This window comes from Oncorhynchus kisutch, linkage group LG10 (genome assembly GCF_002021735.2).
Source record: "Oncorhynchus kisutch isolate 150728-3 linkage group LG10, Okis_V2, whole genome shotgun sequence".
In the NCBI taxonomy this organism is placed as follows: Eukaryota; Metazoa; Chordata; class Actinopteri; order Salmoniformes; family Salmonidae; genus Oncorhynchus; species Oncorhynchus kisutch.
This window is the reverse complement of record NC_034183.2, coordinates 26,572,915-26,592,191: the sequence shown is the minus strand read 5'-3', so window position 1 is coordinate 26,592,191 and position 19,277 is coordinate 26,572,915. Positions and strand designations below refer to the sequence as shown.

At 42.0% G+C, this 19,277-nt stretch overlaps 1 protein-coding gene across 4 annotated transcripts in view; it reads left to right on the top strand.

The window, feature by feature from the left end:
* LOC109897964 (probable phospholipid-transporting ATPase IF) overlaps window positions 1-19,277 on the top strand; it is a 59,792-nt gene that overhangs the window by 22,336 nt on the left and 18,179 nt on the right. For all 4 annotated transcript variants that reach the window (XM_020492666.2, XM_031833407.1, XM_031833406.1 and 1 more), the window contains exons 7-18: window positions 1,207-1,310; window positions 5,474-5,521; window positions 5,636-5,700; window positions 5,831-5,912; window positions 6,041-6,191; window positions 12,072-12,269; window positions 12,371-12,529; window positions 12,766-12,944; window positions 13,337-13,405; window positions 13,512-13,585; window positions 13,786-13,889; window positions 14,303-14,484. In XM_020492666.2, coding sequence (XP_020348255.1) covers window positions 1,207-1,310; window positions 5,474-5,521; window positions 5,636-5,700; window positions 5,831-5,912; window positions 6,041-6,191; window positions 12,072-12,269; window positions 12,371-12,529; window positions 12,766-12,944; window positions 13,337-13,405; window positions 13,512-13,585; window positions 13,786-13,889; window positions 14,303-14,484 — 1,415 coding nt within the window. The remainder of the gene's footprint in view (window positions 1-1,206; window positions 1,311-5,473; window positions 5,522-5,635; window positions 5,701-5,830; window positions 5,913-6,040; window positions 6,192-12,071; window positions 12,270-12,370; window positions 12,530-12,765; window positions 12,945-13,336; window positions 13,406-13,511; window positions 13,586-13,785; window positions 13,890-14,302; window positions 14,485-19,277) is intronic.

The window sequence follows — 19,277 nt, the reverse complement described above, 5'->3', positions numbered from 1 at the left end:
TAGTACTTATGCATTCTATCGCGATATCGTGTTTTTGCCAGAGGCAATATCTAATTATCTGCTTCTAATCAAAATGCTTCTGCCATATAACTTCTTTAGCAATTTTTCTTCTTTTAATAAATTGGTCATATCATTAAAAGTATCAGGGAGCCCACTCTGGAAATTTGACGTTTGAAGAGTATATTGCCACAAACAGAAGATTTTTTTTGACAACTGCAATGTATTCTTTCTTGTGCAATCTCAGGAGTGCAGCCTCTGTCATCTTTCTGTGCCAGCTACTTGTCTTTTATGGCTGTTTGTGTTGCAGTAATGACATTAGAATCCAATGGGGGATGGACTAGCTTTCTCACTGAGTGGGTTAGAGCAACAAGGTTGCACATGGGTAAAGGCGTCAGCATGCTTCTGTTCGCCTGGCGCCTAGTCAAACTCTGCTAAGCGAACGAGTGTGCTCGCATGCTCCCTTAAAAACAAAAAAAGCTTAAATAATACTGTTTGTCCATCTTGAGACACCGTAGCCAGTCCCTGCCACAAAATAGTCTATATTAATCTTAGATAACTCAAGAAATGTGTCATTGATTTTGATATTTTTGCAGATTACATCATAGTCACTCAATTTTACATCTAACACAATATGTTTTGGTGCAGTATTTCTCAAGTGCAAAAATTTGCATGAGAATGATTCAATAAAACACTTAATTGAAGAATCCCTACTGTTGACCAAGCACCGACGAAGGGCCATAGACCTCGGCTACCGACTTCGGCTTACCTCCATTAAAATGTTTGTGTGCACCAACACCCGAAAATGTCACAAAATGTCATCATAATATATGCACAGACTGTTGCAGCTGGAAAGCATGCGGACAGACTCCTTTAGCCACCAGATTGGATTTTGCCCCTCAAGCAGTCATGGAGTGGTTCAGTTCAATTATAAATGGAAACCTAACAAGCCTCGTGGCCTTCAACCTGTCAAACAGTTGACAGAGGCTGGAGCTGTGGAACGGTTGCAATTTGTACGGCACTATTGAGCTACATTCATTGGTAAATCATTACAATGGATTTGATTTTGATTTGATTACAATGTACTAGGCTATTTCTTTGTCGTCTAGGCTCACTGTCTCATTGTAAATGTTTTTATTTATATTCTATAAAAGTGCTATCTCTGTCCCTTTCCATAAAGATATCCCTACTCTCTCTTTGGTCTTGTAGACTCATTACTCTGTGCCAGAGACATTGGTGTCTCAGTCGGTGTCCAGGCTAGAGGCCCTACATGCTGTGGTGGAGTGTCAGCAGCCAGATGCAGATCTTTATAGGTACGGTACAGTCACAGCTACAGTACAGAACAGAAGACCTTGCTCTTACTGGCCAGTCAGAACGCTGAGCTCTCCTTTCACTGTCCTCATAACTCAGTGTTACTCACTATTCTTTGTGAGGGGGCCACTTTGAGTTGAGACAATCATTCAGAGGGATGCACAGATCTTTAATTTTGTGTACTTTTTCTTCCAATATTATCAATTATAAATTGAGAGCAAATTCAGAGCAATAGAGCACATGCAATTGATTTGATGCCCAGCGCATCACAAATGTATACATACACACATCAAATAGGCTACATCACATGTATATGACCCATATCAAGGGTAACCTCAGTAGTTGGATGCTCCTTGAATGAATTCATTCTAAATATATACAGTGGGGCAAAAAAGTATTTAGTCAGCCACCAATTGTGCATGTTCTCCCACTTAAAAGATGAGAGGCCTGTAATTTTCATCATAGGCACACTTCAACTATGACAGACACATTTTTTTTTTTTATCCAGAAAATCACATTGTAGGATTTTTTTAATGAATTTATTTGCAAATTATGGTGGAAAAATAAGTATTTTGTTAATAACAAAAGTTATCTCTCAACTTTGTTATATACCCTTTATTGGCAATGACAGAGATCAAACGTTTTCTGTAAGTCTTCACAAGGTTTTCACATACTGGTGCTGGTATTTTGGCCCATTCCTCCATGCAGATCTCCTCTAGAGCAGTGATGTTTTGGGGCTGCTGCTGGGCAACACGGACTTTCAACTCCCTCCAAAGATTTTCTATGGGGTTGAGATCTGGAGACTGGCTAGGCCACTCCAGGACCTTAATGCTTCTTACGAAGCCACTCCTTCATTGCCCGGGCGGTGTGTTTGGGATCATTGTCATGCTGAAAGACCCAGCCACATTTCATCTTCAATGCCCTTGCTGATGGAAGGAGGTTTTCACTCAAAATCTCACGATACATGGCCCCATTCATTCTTTCCTTTACACGGATCAGTCGTCCTGGTCCCTTTGCAGAAAAACAGCCCCAAAGCATGATGTTTCCACCCCCATGCTTCACAGTAGATATGGTGTTCTTTGGATGCAACTCAGCATTCCTTGTCCTCCAAACACGACGAGTTGAGTTTTTACCAAAAAGTTAGATTTTGGTTTCATCTGACCATATGACATTCTCCCAATCTTCTTCTGGATCATCCAAATGCTCTCTAGCAAACTTCAGACTGGCCTGGACATGTACTGGCTTAAGTAGGGGGACACGTCTGGCACTGCAGGATTTGAGTCCCTGGTGGCGTAGTGTGTTACTGATGGTAGGCTTTGTTACTTTGGTCCCAGCTCTCTGCAGGCCATTCACTAGGTCCCCCTGTGTGTTTCCGGGGTTTTTGCTCAACGTTCTTGTGATCATTTTGACCCCACGGGGTGAGATCTTGCGTGGTGCCCCAGATCGAGGGAGATTATCAGTAGTCTTGTATGTCTTCCATTTCCTAATAATTGCTCCCACAGTTGATTTATTCAAACCAAGCTGCTTACCTATTGCAGATTCAGTCTTCCCAGCCTGGTGCAGGTCTACAATTTTGTTTCTGGTGTCCTCCAGCTATTTGGTCTTGGCCATAGTGGAGTTTGGAGTGTGACTGTTTGAGGTTGTGGACAGGTGTCTTTTATACTGATAACAAGTTCAAACAGGTGCCATTAATACAGGTAACGAGTGGAGGACAGAGGAGCCTCTTAAAGAAGTTGTTACAGGTCTGTGAGAGCCAGAAATCTTGCTTGTTTGTAGGTGACCAAATACTTATTTTCCACCATAATTTGCAAATTCATTAAAATCCTACAATGTGATTTTTCTGGATTTTTTTTGTTGCCCCACTGTAGTTTGTTGCTATCCGTGTGAGGCAATCCAGGAGTGCATTGGTCAGTCTGTTTCTCTGTTTTTGTTTCAAAATGTTCATTGTTGAAATGTTGCTTCACATGAATAAGTGCTGACAAAAAATGTCACTCTTTGCACACACTGCTTCAGAAGTGGATACGCTGTTTCTGACACAAGGCTCCAGGGTAACACCTGATCTTAGTTCACCTTGCAATGTGTCATTTGCCTGCAGCTCCACTCTCTCACACTCTATTCCTGCACGGTCAGGACAGAGGACTGTTATGACTGGGGCCAGAGATGACACTGGCACATGAAATGGGTTCTCAATGAAGTTGAAAAACTCCATGAAATCCTTGAATCTTGACTTAAACTCCAACTTCAACTCTTCCAACACACGCACAAATGCATCATAGCTAAAATGTTGCAGTATGTCTGGGTTGGATGTGGTGACTGCTCTGAGTTTTGGGGAAGTATGAAGAGTGTATGAAGAGTGTGGGGATTTTATTTTGAAACGTTGTGACCACACGCAGCATTTTGCCCGGAATTTTAGCTTTGCCTTGGAGCTGGAGATTCACTGTATTCAGGTGATGTCAGTCAAAAAAGGCAGTTTTAATATTCACTGAGGTTCATCTAGCTCTGGCTTCTCTCTCCCCTTGCTTGCAACAAATTCACAGATTTGAGGGAGGAGGGATGTTTCCAAAACTCTGCCACGAGACAGCCATCTTACCTCATTGTGAAATATCAAGTCGCCGTATTCTGTCTGGGTTTCCTCCAGCAACTCACGGAATTGCAGGTGATTCCGTGCCCTCGCAATAATAATGTTCACCACGCGCACGACTTGCTGCATCACATTCTGTAAGTCAGTCTTTGACTTTAGCCACAAGTGCTTCCTGATGAATGATACAATGAAACATAACAAATTCGGGAATATCCTCTCTTTCATCAGGCCTATGAGTCCCTTCTCCTTCCCTCGCATGTTTGGGGCGCGGTCAGTGCACACAGATAACAGATTTGACCAGTCAATATTGTTATTGGCAAAAAATTTAACAAAGGCTTTCAGAATACCCTCCTCGTGTTTGTCCCTGAAGGGGAAGGAAACACAAAAGTTCCTCTCTGAACGACTTGTTTTTAAGTGAAGTGGACCCAAACACATAGTTGGGCAATGTCACTTCAACAGTGATTTCGTCAAGCGCAATACTAAAACACTGCGCCACGAATATGTCAGTAATCAGTTGCTTTCCTCTGTCCTCGCCGATGTCTTCTATGCGTCTTGTTATGGTCGAGTCAGAGTTGCAGTCCCTTAATTTGCTTTAAAATAGCTCCCTTGTTTGTGAAATCAGCATACAATATTTTGTCTCATGCCAAAAAACATATTTGAGAATCTCCGCGTCTGTGAAGGCCTTATTGTTTCTTGCGAGTATCTAAGCAATCTCACATGTTGCCTCTGCCGTTCTCTCTACAACAGTGCTAGATCTGTCCATCGTTTTTGTTTTCCTTAGAGTTGCGCTATTTTGTTATTTCTCAGGTTGCTTTGTGGCAGATATGTTTTGTCAAAGTGGGCATGGTGTGACTGGAAATTTTGCTCGTTTAAAACAATTGACTGCCTTCTGGCAAATAAGACAAAACTAGTCCCAGCATGCAGTACAAAAAAATACTTCTCTGTCCATTTCTCTTGGAACTTTCTGTGTTCTTGAATCGACCGTATCCTTTTCTTAGGCACCGGAGCTACGTTAGCTAGCTGCATTACCCAGCCGCCATCTTCCTGATTTTCCTGGTTCTCCGGTGGTTGTTCGTTCATTGCTGTCACGTTGTTCTCCAGCTCGTCCCCCTCATTTTCATTGTCAATAGATTTACGTTTATTTTTTACAATAAATCGATCCATGTCGCCAGACTGCAAAATTAGCTAGTAGCAAACTGATATGTGTTGGTCGCTGTAGCTGAGCAGTTGCGTTCTATTTCGGCGAACGTTATATTTCGGCCTTTCTGTTCAACAGTTGCGCTATACTGTCATCTATCTGCCATCCAGGGAACAATAGATATATTCAGTTAAGTGATTCAGGACTGCATTAAATACATTGAATTGAAATTTTATGTATCATTGTTATGTATTCTGAATGGAACAAAGGAAAATCACCGCAAGCGGGCCGCGCAAAGTGGCCCACTGCCATAATTGAAAATTACCACTTATTATTTTTCACATTTCTACTGGCCGGAATGGAGGTATTTTTAGAGATTGTGGGTGTTGCAGTTTCTCTGCTACTCTGTAACTCTTCCCACTCAGAAGAAATGCCTCTACTTTCAGGTTTGTTGGGCGAATAACAGTAACCCAACAAGAAGAAGAGATTGTAAGGTGAGATTGCAATTCTAGTTGATTGGATTTTTATCTGGGTTACATGGATTGAATAGCACATTGTTTCCATTTGCCTGTGAAAGAAAAGTTATTATGTTGTACCTGCTTCATTAGACCCCTTGGACCTGAAAACCTGCTGCTTCGAGGAGCAAGATTGAAAAATACCAAAGAAATTTTTGGTAAGTGGCTTCTTGCTCTCACTGTTGTCGTCATATTGCTTTCTGTCCTCAGTTATCCTCTTTTGTCCCTAGTTGCCCAGTTGGTTGTTGTCTATGCATGGTTCACTAAAGTTCCACTCTTGATTTGCAGGTGTAGCAGTTTACACTGGGATGGAGTCCAAGATGGCCCTGAACTACAAGTGCAAATCCCAGAAGCGCTCTGCAGTGGAGAAGTGAGCATTAGGATATTCTGCACCTCTACAGCAACACTGAACACTTGAGTTTTTTCTTCTCAGATTTCAGGTTCAGCTTTACAGTAAGTATATCAGAGAGTGTGTGTCTTTTGGTGTTTGTCTCTCAGGTCCATGAACACCTTTCTGCTCATCTACCTGGGCATCCTGCTGTTTGAGGCCATCCTCAGCACCATCCTGAAGTACGCCTGGCAGGCTGAGAAGAAGTGGGACGAGCCCTTCTACAACCAGAAGACACAGCAGGAGAGGAACAGCAGCCAGGTCAGTCACTGTCTGAGACACTTTATTCACACTGGTAAATCACTCTCTTTAACTGATGATCTTTGATTTCATAGTATTCTTGGATACATATTCTTTATTTACAAATAGTTTGTTGTTTTTGTGGATAATGCAGTGAATGAGTGAAGGTGGGAAGATGTTTCCACTAGGGCGGTCACTGTCATGGATCTTTGTATGATGGTAATTGACCAGCCAAATGACTATGGTCACTGTCATAACCATTTGAATAGCTAACATAATCATTTAAGACACATTTTTTTCTTCCGCTCCTGACTGCATGTGCTGCTGTAGAAATAAAATGAATAGAACGGGTGTCCCCATTCAAGTCATTGATGGCATAATGGCGGCCATTGCGCGGAGCAATGCAGGTAGAGGTCATTTGCTTATAAATCAACTTCTGTTAGGCTAAATCGGAGGACTGCTGTATCAGGTTACATATCCATACCTTGATGAAATGAGGCTGTTCTGAGGGCGAAAGGGGAGATTTGAGCAGTGCACCAGAAAATGAGTTAGAGTTTCACTGAACACTAGTTGTGTGTGTATTTGATACAAGTATTTGATACACTGCCGATTTTGCAGGTTTTTCTACTTACAAAGTATGTAGAGGTCTGTAATTTTGATCATAGGTACATTTCAACTGTGAGAGACGGAATCTAAAACAAAAATCCAGAAAATCACATTGTAGGATTTTAAAGTAATTAATTAGCATTTTATTGCATGACATAAGTATTTGATACATCAGAAAAGCAGAACTTAATATTTGGTACAGAAACCTTTGTTTGCAATTTTAGAGATCATACGTTTCCTGTAGTTCTTGACCAGGTTTGCACACACTGCAACAGGGATTTCCTCCATACAGACCGTCTCCAGATCCTTCAGGTTTCGGGGCTGTCGCTGGGCAATACGGACTTTCAGCTCCCTCCAAAGATTTTCTATTGGGTTCAGGTCTGGAGACTGGCTAGGCCACTCCAGGACCTTGAGATGCTTCTTAAGGAGCCACTCCTTAGTTGCCCTGGCTATGTGTTTCGGGTCGTTCATGCTGGAAGACCCAGCCACGACCCATCTTCAATACTCTTACTGAGGGAAGGAGGTTGTCTGCCAAGATCTCGCGATACTTGGCCCCATCCATCCTCCCCTCAATACGGTACAGTCGTCCTGTCCCCTTTGCAGAAAAGCATCCCCAAAGAATGATGTTTCCACCTCAATGCTTCACGGTTGGGATGGTGTTCTTGGGGTTGTACTCATCCTTCTTCTTCCTCCAAACACGGCGAGTGGAGTTTAGACCAAAAAGCTCTATTTTTGTCTCATCAGACCACATGACCTTCTCCCTTTCCTCCTCTGGATCATCCAGATGGTCATTGGCAAACTTCAGACGGGCCTGGACATGTGCTAGCTTGAGCAGGGGGACCTTCGTGCGCTGCAGGACTTTAATCCATGACGTAGTGTGTTACTAATGGTTTTCTTTGAGACTGTGGTCCCAGCTCTCTTCAGGTCATTGCCCAGGTCCTGCCGTGTAGTTCTGGGCTGATCCATCACCTTCCTCATGATCATTGATGCCCCATGAGGTGAGATCTTGCATGGAGCCCCAGACCGAGGGTGATTGACCATCATTTTGAACTTCTTACATTTTCTAATAATTGCGCCAACAGTTGTTGCCTTCTCTCCAAGCTGCTTGCCTATTGTCCTGTAGCCCATCCCAGCCTTGTGCAGGTCTACAATTTTATCCCTGATGTCCTTACACTGCTCCCTGGTTTTGGCCAGTGTGGAGAGATTGGAGTCTGTATGATTGAGTGTGTGGACAGGTGTCTTTTATACAGGTAATGAGTTCAAACAGGTGCAGTTAATACAGGTAATGAGTGGGGAACAGGAGGGCTTCTTAAAGAAAAACTAACAGGTCTGTGAGAGCTGGAATTCTTACTGGTTGGTAGGTGATCAAATACTTATGTCATGCAATAAAATGCAAATGAATTACTTAAAAATCATATGTGATTTTCTGGATTTTTGTTTTAGATTCCGTCTCCCACAGTTGAAGTGTACCTATGATAAAAATGACAGACCTCTACATGCTTTGTAAGTAGGAAACACTGCCGATTTTGCAGGTTATCAAATACTTGTTCTCCCCAGTGTGTGTGTGTGTGCAGCTGAAGTCGGAAGTTTACATACACCGTAGCCAAATACATTTAAACTCAGTTTTCACATTTCCTGACATTTAATCCTAGCAGAAATTCCCTGTTTTAGGTCAGTTAGAATCAGAATAGGAAATGTCAGAATATTAGTAGAGAGAATGATTTCTTTCAGCTTTTATTTCTTTCTTCACATTCCCGTTGGGTCAGAAGTTTACACTACACTCAATTAGTATTTGGTAGCATTGTCTTTACATTGTTTAACTTGGGTCAAACGTTTCGGGTAGCCTTCCACACGCTTCCCACAATATGTTGGGTGAATTTTGGCCCATTCCTCCTGATAGAGCTGGTGTAACTGAGTCAGGTTTGTAGGCCTCCTTGTTCGCACACGCTTTTTCAGTTCTGCCCACAAATTTTCTATAAGATTGAGATCAGGGCTTTGTGATGGCTACTCCAATACCTTGACTTTGTTGTCCTTAAGCCATTTTGCCACAACTTTGGAAGTATGCTTGGGGTCATTGTCCATTTGGAAGACCCATTTGCGACCAAGCTTTAACTTCCTGACTGATGTCTTGAGATGTTGCTTCAATATATCCATACAATTCTATTTTCCTCATGATGCCATCTATTTTGTGAAGTGCACCAGCCCCTCCTGCAGCAAAGCACCCCCACAACATGATGCTGCCACCCCCGTGCTTCACGGTTGGGACGGTGTTCTTCGGCTTGCAAGCCTCCGCCTTTTCCTCCAAACATAAAGATGGTCATTATGGCCAAACAGTTCCATTTTTGTTTCATCAGGCCAGAGGGCATTTCTCCAAAAAGTACGATCTTGGTCCCAATGTGCAGATGCAAATCGTAGTCTGGCTTTTTTAATGGCAGTTTTGGAGCAGTGGCTTCTTCCTTGCTGAGCGACCTTTCAGGTTTTGTCGATATAGGACTCGTCTTACTGTGGATATAGATACTTTTGTACCTGTTTCCTCCAGCATCTTCACAAGGTCCTTTGCTGTTGTTCTGGGATTGATTTGCACTTTTTGCACCAAAGTACGTTCATCTCTAGGAGACAGAATGCGTCTCCTTCCTGAGCGGTATGATGGCTGCGTGGTCGCATGGTGTTTATACTTGTGTACTATTGTTTGTACAGATGAACGTGGTACCTTCAGGTGTTTGGAAATTACTCTCAAGGATGAACCAGACTTGTGGAGGTCTACAATTTTTTGCTTTCTTGATTTCCTCATGATGTCAAGCAAAGAGGCACTGAGTTTGAAGGTAGGCCTTGAAATACATCCACAGGTACACCTCCAATTGACTCAAATGATGTCAATTAGCCTATCAAGCTTCTAAATCCATGCCATCACTTTCTGGAATTTTCCAAGCTGTTTAAAGGCACAGTCAACTTAGTGTATGTGAACTTCTGACCCACTGGAATTGTGATACAGTGAATTATAAGTGAAATGATCTGTCTGTAAACAATTGTTGGAAAAATGACTTGTGTCATGCACAAAGTAGATGTCCTAACCGACTTGCTGAAACTATAGTTTGTTAACAAGAAATTTGTGGAGTGGTTGAAAAACTAGTTTTAATGACTCCAACCTGTGTGTGTGTGTGTGTCTGCACTACCATTCCAAAGATTGGGGTCACTTAGAAATGTCCTTGTTTTTGAAAGAAAAGCACATTTTTTGGCCATTAAAATAACATCAAATTGATCAGACATATAGTGTAGACTTTGTTAATTTTGTAAATTACTATTGTAGCTGGAAACGACATTTCTTTTTTTAACCTCTTGATTCTAGCCATCCTGGATCTGGGATCGTGAATACAGCCTCAAGCTCATTACCATAACGCAACGTTAACTATTCATGAAAATCGCAAATGAAATGAAATTAATATGCTAGCTCTCAAGCTTAGCCTTTTGTTAACAACACTGTCATCTCAGATTTTCAAAATATGCTTCTCAACCATAGCAAAAAAAGCATTTGTGTAACAGCTAGCGGAGCTAGCGGAGCATTTAGCGTTAGCATCAGCAGGCAACATTTTCACAAAATTAAATTTAAATTTAAATTTTCCAAATTAACTCCATAATATCGACTGAAACATGGTAAACATTGTTTAGAATCAATCCTCAAGGTGTTTTTCACATCTCTTCATGATATATCATTCGTGGAAGCCTCCTCTCTCCTCTCAATCACTGGATGACTGCGTGCAGCTTGTAGATTACGCACCAATTTAGACAAAGGACACCGGGCGGACCCCTGGTAAATGTAGTCTCTTATGGCCAATCTTCCAATGATATGCCTACAAATACGTCACAATGCTGCAGACACCTTGGAGAAACGATAGAAAGGGCAGGCTCATTCCCGGCGCATTCACAGCCATATAAGGAGACAATGGAAAACAGAGCTTCAAAAATTCTGCCCATTTCCTGGTTGAAGTTTCATCTTGGTTTCGCCTGTAGCATGAGTTCTGTGGCACTCACAGATAATATCTTTGCAGTTTTGGAAACCTTAGTGTTTTCTTTCGAAAGCTGCCAATTATATGCATAGTCGAGCATCTTTTCGTGACAAAATATTGCGCTTAAAACGGGCACGTTTTTTTATCCATAAATTAAAAGAGCGCCCCCTATATCCAAGAAGTTAATGGAATATCTACATAGGCGTACAGAGTCCCATTATCAGCAACCATCACTCCTGTGTTCCAATGGCACGTTGTGTTAGCTAATCCAAGTTTATAAATTTAAAAGGCTAATTGATCATTAGAAAACCCTTTTGCAATTATGTTAGCACAGCTGTAAACTGTTCTGATTTAAAGAAACAATAAAACTAGCCTTCTTTAGACTAGTTGAGTATCTGGATCATCAGCATTTGTGGGTTTGATTATAGGCTCAAAATGGTTAGAAACAAAGAACTTTCTTCTGAAACTCGTCAGTCTATTCTTGTTCTGAGAAATGAAGGCAATTCCATGTGAGAAATTGCCAAGAAACTGAACAATGCTGTGTACTTCTCACTTCAAAGAACAGCGCAAAATGGCTCTAACCAGAATAGAAAGAGGAGTGTGATGCCCTGGTGCACAACTGAGCAAGAGGACAAGTACATTAGTGTCTAGTTTGAGAAGCAGACGCCTCACAAGTCCTCATCTGGCAGCTTCATGAAATGGTACCCGCAAAAACACCAGTCTCAACGTCAATAGTGAAGAGGCGACTCCGGGATGCTGGCCTTCTTGCTCAGTTGTGCACCGGGGGCTCCCACTCGTTCTATTCTGGTTAGGGCCAGTTTGCGCTGCTCTGTTTAAAATAAAATGTATATCCCATATTTGCGCAAAAACTCTCCCTGTTACAACTCCTGCTTGCAGACACACATGGCCTCTGGTATTTGCAATAATTTTCCTTACTCATTCACTTTTCTCATCAAACTTTCCTAATGACACAAAACACACAGGCACCCCATCTTCAAACACTCCCACACTGCCCCCACATATACACCCATACATACCCACATACTGTGCCTTCTATGTCCTCTTTTTGAATTGTTTTTATTTCTGCCTTGTTGATTCCTGCCTCATTTCGGGCTTTGAGTACTTTTGTTTTCCAGTTCCTTGTATTTGGGGATTTATTTTATTTTATGAATTGTCTTTTATCTGTTTATAAATAAAAAATAGAATAGAAATGGTTTTACATCAGTCTTAACTTCAATACACTACACTATTTCCCCGTTTTATTATTTTCCACCCACTTCCTTGTTGACAGATCCTGAAGTTCATCTCTGATTTCCTGGCGTTTCTGGTCCTGTACAACTTTATCATCCCCATCTCACTCTACGTCACTGTGGAGATGCAGAAATTCCTGGGCTCGTTTTTCATTGGCTGGGACTTGGACCTCTATCATGAGGAGAGCGACCAGATGGCTCAGGTCAACACGTCTGACCTCAATGAGGAGCTGGGACAGGTCTGGACATAAAGCACTTCACTACTGTTTATGGCGCCTCATGCTCAACGTCGTCGCAGAGTTTGTGTGTTATGATCAGCCACTGTGTGTGTGTGTTCTAGGTGGAATACGTGTTTACGGATAAAACCGGCACCCTGACTGAGAATGAGATGCTGTTCCGTGAATGTTCAATCAACGGTATCAAATACCAGGAAATCAATGGAAAGCTTATACACGAGGGGATGACAGATGACTCGCCTGACGGATCTGGGCCTCCTCTAGTAAACACCATTTAAACCTTTCATATCGCCCAATTGACTTGCAATATGTTATTTATCCATGTGTTGTCTGTGCATTCATTAAATATACATGGTTAGGTCTGCATTTCCAATCATGTGTTAAACAATTATTAATTGACTGTCCTCATGGATTTGGACCCTCGCACTGGTTTGATGACTCTAAGTACTTTTCTCATGTCTGTCTCTCTCTCGCTCTCCGTCTGTCTGCCACCTCTCAGAGTCGGGAGGAGTTGCTGTTCCTGAAGGCAGTATCGCTGTGCCACACAGTGCAGATCAGCTACGAGCAGCCAGGCGACGGCCCGGGGAACCCCTTCCCCCACGCTAATGGCTTCTCCTCCCAGATGGAGTACTATGCCTCCTCGCCAGATGAGAAAGCACTGGTGGAAGCCACTAAAAGGTACCCAGGAGGATAGCTGTCATGTTTCGCTGTTCAACCCATTTGTACTGTTGTTGGTAAATCAAATTCATATATATATATATATATATAGCTATAGATATATATATATATATATATATATATAGCTATAGCTATATATATATATATATATATCTATAGCTATATATATATATATATATATCTATAGCTATATGACCAATACTGGTCACACAGGTCTTTATGGACATACAAGCACTCAAACAAACATTTATTGAGACAAATAGTTTGAGGCTCACCACATTCCAGACCACAGTCTGTGTATTACAGTTATGGTCATGAGTTATGTATGGGCGACAGTCTGCATGTTACAGTATTTATGGTCAGCAATGTCACATGGAACAATTGAATTGCAGGATGGGGGTAACCTTTATTGGTAGCCATGGAGAAGTTATGGAAATAAAAACATTTGGAAAGTCAGAAAAGTAAGTATCATTTTCTATGGTTAAAAAGACAGACATTTAATGTCCATGATGAACCTGTACTGTACATAGAAGGTGATGTAAAACCTATTATTCCCTTGTCCCACAGGTATAAACTACTCCATGTACTAGAGTTTGATGCAACCCGAAGGAGAATGAGTGTCATATTACAGACACCCTCAGGTACACTGATTTCTCTCCATATTAAACAAATGGCTCATTCATTAACATTGTATTAGGATTTCATTACATGATGTAACCCACCTTTGATTTGGTCCTGCTACATTGTTCAGTTCATTTCCCTAACTGTTACTGCTACCCTGTGTTTCATATCTGGCCCACACTCACTATGACAATGCAATATATTTGATCTATTGCTGTAGGGGGGAAAGTACTATTTACAAAGGGAGCTGAGTCCGCCGTTCTTCCCTTTACTAAAAGTGGAGAAATTGACAAAACAAGAGTACATGTAGATGAATTTGCCTTGGTGAGTATACCACATCACATCATATTAGACAAGGCACTATTTCCAGCCCTTATGTACAGCAGATTTCTGCTACGCTGAATGCCATCTTTTATTGTCTGTGCTGAAGAGCACCAGTGCAGCTGGGTCGCCTCCTGTCTTTTTTTCCATGCGAGGCTTTCGTGGCTGATTTTTGACTCTTAAAATAAAACGTGTTTTTTATTTTTATTTATTTACAGCAGTGTAAATATTACTTGTGGTCCTTTTCACCCCAGAAAATCAATAAATCCTGCAACTTAACAGATAATTTATCCAGACATCAGGATCTACAGAGATTTGTTTTTGATTTGTGATTGGCTGGTGAGTGTTCATTTGATATAAAGCCAGTCCCTGTCAGCTACTCGTTTCTCTTTCTTCTCTTTCTTCCCCTTCTTCAGAAGGGCTTGCGGACGTTGGTGGTGGCCTGCAGACACTTCAATGTGGAGGAGTATGAGGAGGTGGACCGGCGGCTTCACGAGGCCCGCGCGGCCCTGCAGCAGAGAGAGGAGAGGCTGGCCGAGGTCTTCAGCTTCATAGAAAAGGACCTGGAGCTGTTGGGAGCGACCGGGGTGGAAGACAAGTATGTCAACAACACTGTTTGGTGTCTGTCTGGTCAAAGGTTAGCTCATTATGAGCACCAAGCAATGATATCAGAAAGGTGTCTGAATACTTTCTGAAGGCACTGTATATATACACTGTACTTCATGTTTTTGATTTAACCAACCTGGAAGACCAATCAATTTCAACTTTTTTTCTGAAGCAACTTTTCTGAAGTAAGTAGCTAGTTAGATATTAGTTTAGAAAGACTTGAAATTGGCACGGGCGTTAACTAGCTGGCAAGCTAACAGCTAGCTGCTTTTCAAAAGTCCATAACTGGTTCATTTGACCCCCTCTCCAAATGTTTTTTTTTGACCAAACCATTTCTCAATGTTTATCAACATTACTGTAGCTCGCAAATGAATTTGATCATGCTTTACGACACACCTGATTTTATGCTGTTTTAGTCCAGACAACGTCGCCTTGTCACCTACAGTAGAACCTTTTGTCCTACCAGATCCACGATAAGGTTCTAGCTAGTGTATCCCTCCGGTTTATCAGGTCCCAGGCTCCCGTGACTGTTATGATTATTTATTTACAAGTCAATTGCAATTAGCTTTTTGGTTTAGCCCCATCTGTACCTGATAGAGCAGATCTAGTCTCACGTGTGGAAGTAAGCTGTCTGGCAAGTAAGCAAGAGACTCATTGTGATGGAGACTAGAGCACATCCAGAAGTTCTGACGGAATGGACACACATTTGAGTGCCCCAGGATTGGTCCATTTACTTTGCCGTTATTATTTATGCAATGACATCCTCCGAATTCATTGGGCAGTTCCATCCCATGGCGAATAGCTGGAAAAACAATTTAAGCATTGTTCACATGGCCTGTGTGCCCACGGAGGAGGAGCTGCTTCTGCTGGTAGTCACTGAGGGGCAGAGTAGTAAGTAACTAAACAGCTTGTTTTGAACAATGTATTTTTGAAACAGAAAAATGTACACATTTACCCCACTTTAATGAGCAGTTAAAATAGAATCCATGAATTACAAATATACTCTATGTATGTATGTACGTACAGTATCAGTCAAAAGTTTGAACACCTACTCATTCAAGTGTTTTTATTTAATTTTTACTATATTGTAGAATAATACTGAAGACATCAATATATTCCTTGATGAATGTCCTTGAGTAGCTGGGCCCCTCAAGGACATTCAGAAACTTGTCCCAAAGCCACTCCTGCATTGTCTTGGCTGTGTGCTTAGGGTCGTTGTCCTGTTGGAAGGTGAACCATCGCCGCAGTCTGTGGTCCTGAGCGCTCTGGAGCAGGTTTTCATCAAGGATCTCTCTGCACTTTGCTCCGTTGATCTTTTCCTCGATCCTGACTACTCTCCCAGTCTCTGCTGCTGAAAAACATCCCTACAACATGATGCTGCCACCACCATGCTTCACCGTAGGGATGGTGCCAGGTTTCCTCCAGATGTGACACTTGGCATTCAGGCCAACGATTTCAATCTTGGTTTCATCAGAATCTTGTTTCTAATGGTCTGAGAGTCTTTAGGTGCCTTTTGGAAAACTTCAAGTGGGCTGTCATGTGCCTTTTACTGAGGAGTGACTTTTGTCTGGCAACTCTACCCTAAAGGGCCGATTTGATGGAGTGCTGCAGAGCTGGTTGTCCTTCTGGAGCTCTGTCAGGGTGATCATCGGGTTCTTGGTCACCTCCCTGACCAAGGCTCTTCTCCCCCAATTACTCAGTTTGGCTGGGTGGCCAGCTCTAGAAAGAGCTCCAAACTTCTTCCATTTAAGAATGATGGGGGCCACTGTGTTCTTGGACCTTCAATGCTGCAGAAATGTTTTGGTACCCATCCCCAGATCTGTGCCTCAACACAATCCTGTCTAGGAGCTCTACGGACAATTACCTCGACCTGGCTTGGTTTTTGCTCTGATATACACCGTCAACTGTGGGACCTTCTATTAGACAGGTGTGCCTTTCCAAATAATGTCCAATCAATTGAATTTACCACAGGTAGACTCCAATCAAGTTGTAGAAACATCTCAAGGATGATCAATGGAAACAGGATGCACATGAGCTCAATTTCGAGTATCATAGCAAAAGGTCTGAATATTTATAAAAATAAGATATTTCTGTTTTTGTATTTAATAGATTTGCAAACATAAAAAAAACTGTTTTCGCTTTGTCATTATGAGGTATTGTGTGAAGACACCTGTTGCTGACACTTCGAAGCACACAAGCCATAGACAAACATTTGCAGTAGAATGGCCTTACTGAAGAGCTCAGTAACTTTCAATGTGGCACCGTAATAGGATGAGACCTTTCGAACAAGTCAGTTCGTCAAATTTCTGCCTTGCTAGAGCTGACCGGGTCAACTAAGTGCTGTTATTGTGAAGTTGAAACGTCTAGGAACAAAGTGGTAGGCCACACAAGCTCACAGAACGAGACCGCTGAAGTGCATAGCGCATAAAAATGGCATGTCCTCGGTTGCAACACTCAGCAGCTTCATGAAATGTGTTTTAAAGTTGGGACCAACTCCATGTTAATGCCCATGATTTTGGAATGAGATGTTTGAGGAGCAGGTGTCCACATACTTTTGGTCATGTAATGTACCTGTAGCACTCCAGGACCAGGATTGCCTACCTATGTGGTAGGCCTATCGACACCCAAAAAAATGCTGGTGGGAATGGGCTTCCATAGTTTTATGTGGCTCAGTGCAACCAGCAGGCGGCAGCGACTGTTACAATTTTAGTATTTAACAGGCTGTTACTGCAATCTTAGCTGTTTCAAAAACATTGCTCTGGTATTACCATTTCTACTGTAAGAGTGTTGAGCTCAATCAGACAATTCTGTTTGGAGCCTGAACGATATATCAGTTCACCAACATTATCTGATGATAGTGGCTATTTACTGCTATATCGGTATCGGCCAATAATTCCACCGATATTCAATAAATGGTATGGAGGAAAAAAAGCAATCTCATGCTTATTTGAATGAACACTTCTCATGATATCATTCATTTCACAATGTAAGAAATCAACATTTGAAGCATATTTCTTGGACTATTAGATACAGTGAGATCCAAAGCTATTGGATCAGCGACACAAACAGCAAATACATCCAACTAATGTGTACAAGCTTGATGTAGTCAATGCGTGCAATGAATATGGGACCAAATACTCAACTTTTGACTACTTTAATACACAAGTGAATTTGTCCCAATACTTTTGATCCCTTGACGGACACACACACACTATGTACAAAAAATGCTGTAATTTCTAAACTGTTCACCTGATATGGATGACAATACCTTACAATTTAAAACATTCTGCACTTTAACCTCCATAGTCATTGTAGAATTTCAAATCCAAAGTGCTGGATTACAGAGGCTAAAACAAAATTCACTGTCTCAATACTTTTGGAGCTCACTGTATATCGGTTTCGGTACATTTTGTCCCCCCAAGAATCTGTATCGGACCCAAAAAAACATTGGTCTGGCTCTTTCTGTTTGCACTGCTCTGCCCAGAGGGGGGCAACTGTCAGGTTCACTTTGATGCGCGACATGCTAATTTAGCAGCTTTACACAGCAGTATTGTCTCAAGAATTGATCTCTCTAAAATGTCCCTTTTGCTATCGTCAATGTGAAAATGGTCTTGAGGCTCAGCCATTGTTAAGATGGCACTAGTGGCAGATCGCTTCCTCCTCTGTTCCTTGTCAACAGATTTTTTTAAAACCTTGACAGCACGTTGTGACTCACTAGCACCGTGCAGCAGCCTCCCTGTGTAGGGGGTCGAGGGCTCAGCCCTCCTGGGTCTAATGCACTTAGCCACTTAAAACATGACTCATGCCTTTCTACATGCAGCCCTGCCTAGTGTGCTGCTGCTGAGCACAAAGGTATTGCAAGCATACTGCTGGAAGGGAGAGGGTGTCAATATTTAGGGATATAGGCTCTTTAAAATTATGTTAGAGGGGCTTCAAGGCAAGCCTTTACAAAGGCTCAGGATCCAACATTGTAGCTCGCTTTTTGCGATTGTGTTGAGGGGGCCGTCGCAATGAAATGTAATGGGACGTATCCATGTTCCATTAGAAAAATTATGTAACAAGGGCTCACTTGGCATTAGCTGCCTCTGGGTTAGATTTGCATGCATCTTAAAATGACGATCCACATCTACGCTGATTACTACATGTATTATATAGAATAACTCAGACTTGTCTGGTGTAGCTCCATGTCATTCACACATACTGAACAGAGTGGCCGTGGAGATACTAAAGCAGAGGCAGTCTGGATTTGATCATTGGTCAGTGAGTGGCAGTCCGGGAGAGACTTTCTGTTGGCATTTGTGTGTGTGCGCTTGCTCTGCAGTGAGATGCAGACAGCCCACGCCATCATATTCTCTCTCCCTCCCTCCTCCAGTAGTAATGGTACTTAGAGGATGCTGCTCTGTTCACCCCCAAAAGTCTTCAAAGGAACAAGCCTCTATATGATTAATCTTAAGCACCCACTCTTTAAGCTCTTAATCAATCTGGCTTTTACCACTTTAACATTTCTATCTCTGTATTCAAATGAGTGTTTCTAGTGTACAACAAGCTTAGGGTGACTGTAGAATTAAGTCTTGTTAGTTAGTTGATTGACTAATGGCCTGGTCTGACTATGACATCTCATTGATGCCCTCGTTACCTCTGTTGATTCGGATATCATATCAACATCCATAGCAAATGAAATGGTAAATGAAACTGAATTAAGTGATTGGTTTGAGTCATGATGAGCCACACCCTACATGTTTACTTCAGGAGGGGGATCTCAACACACTCCTTTGGAATATGGAT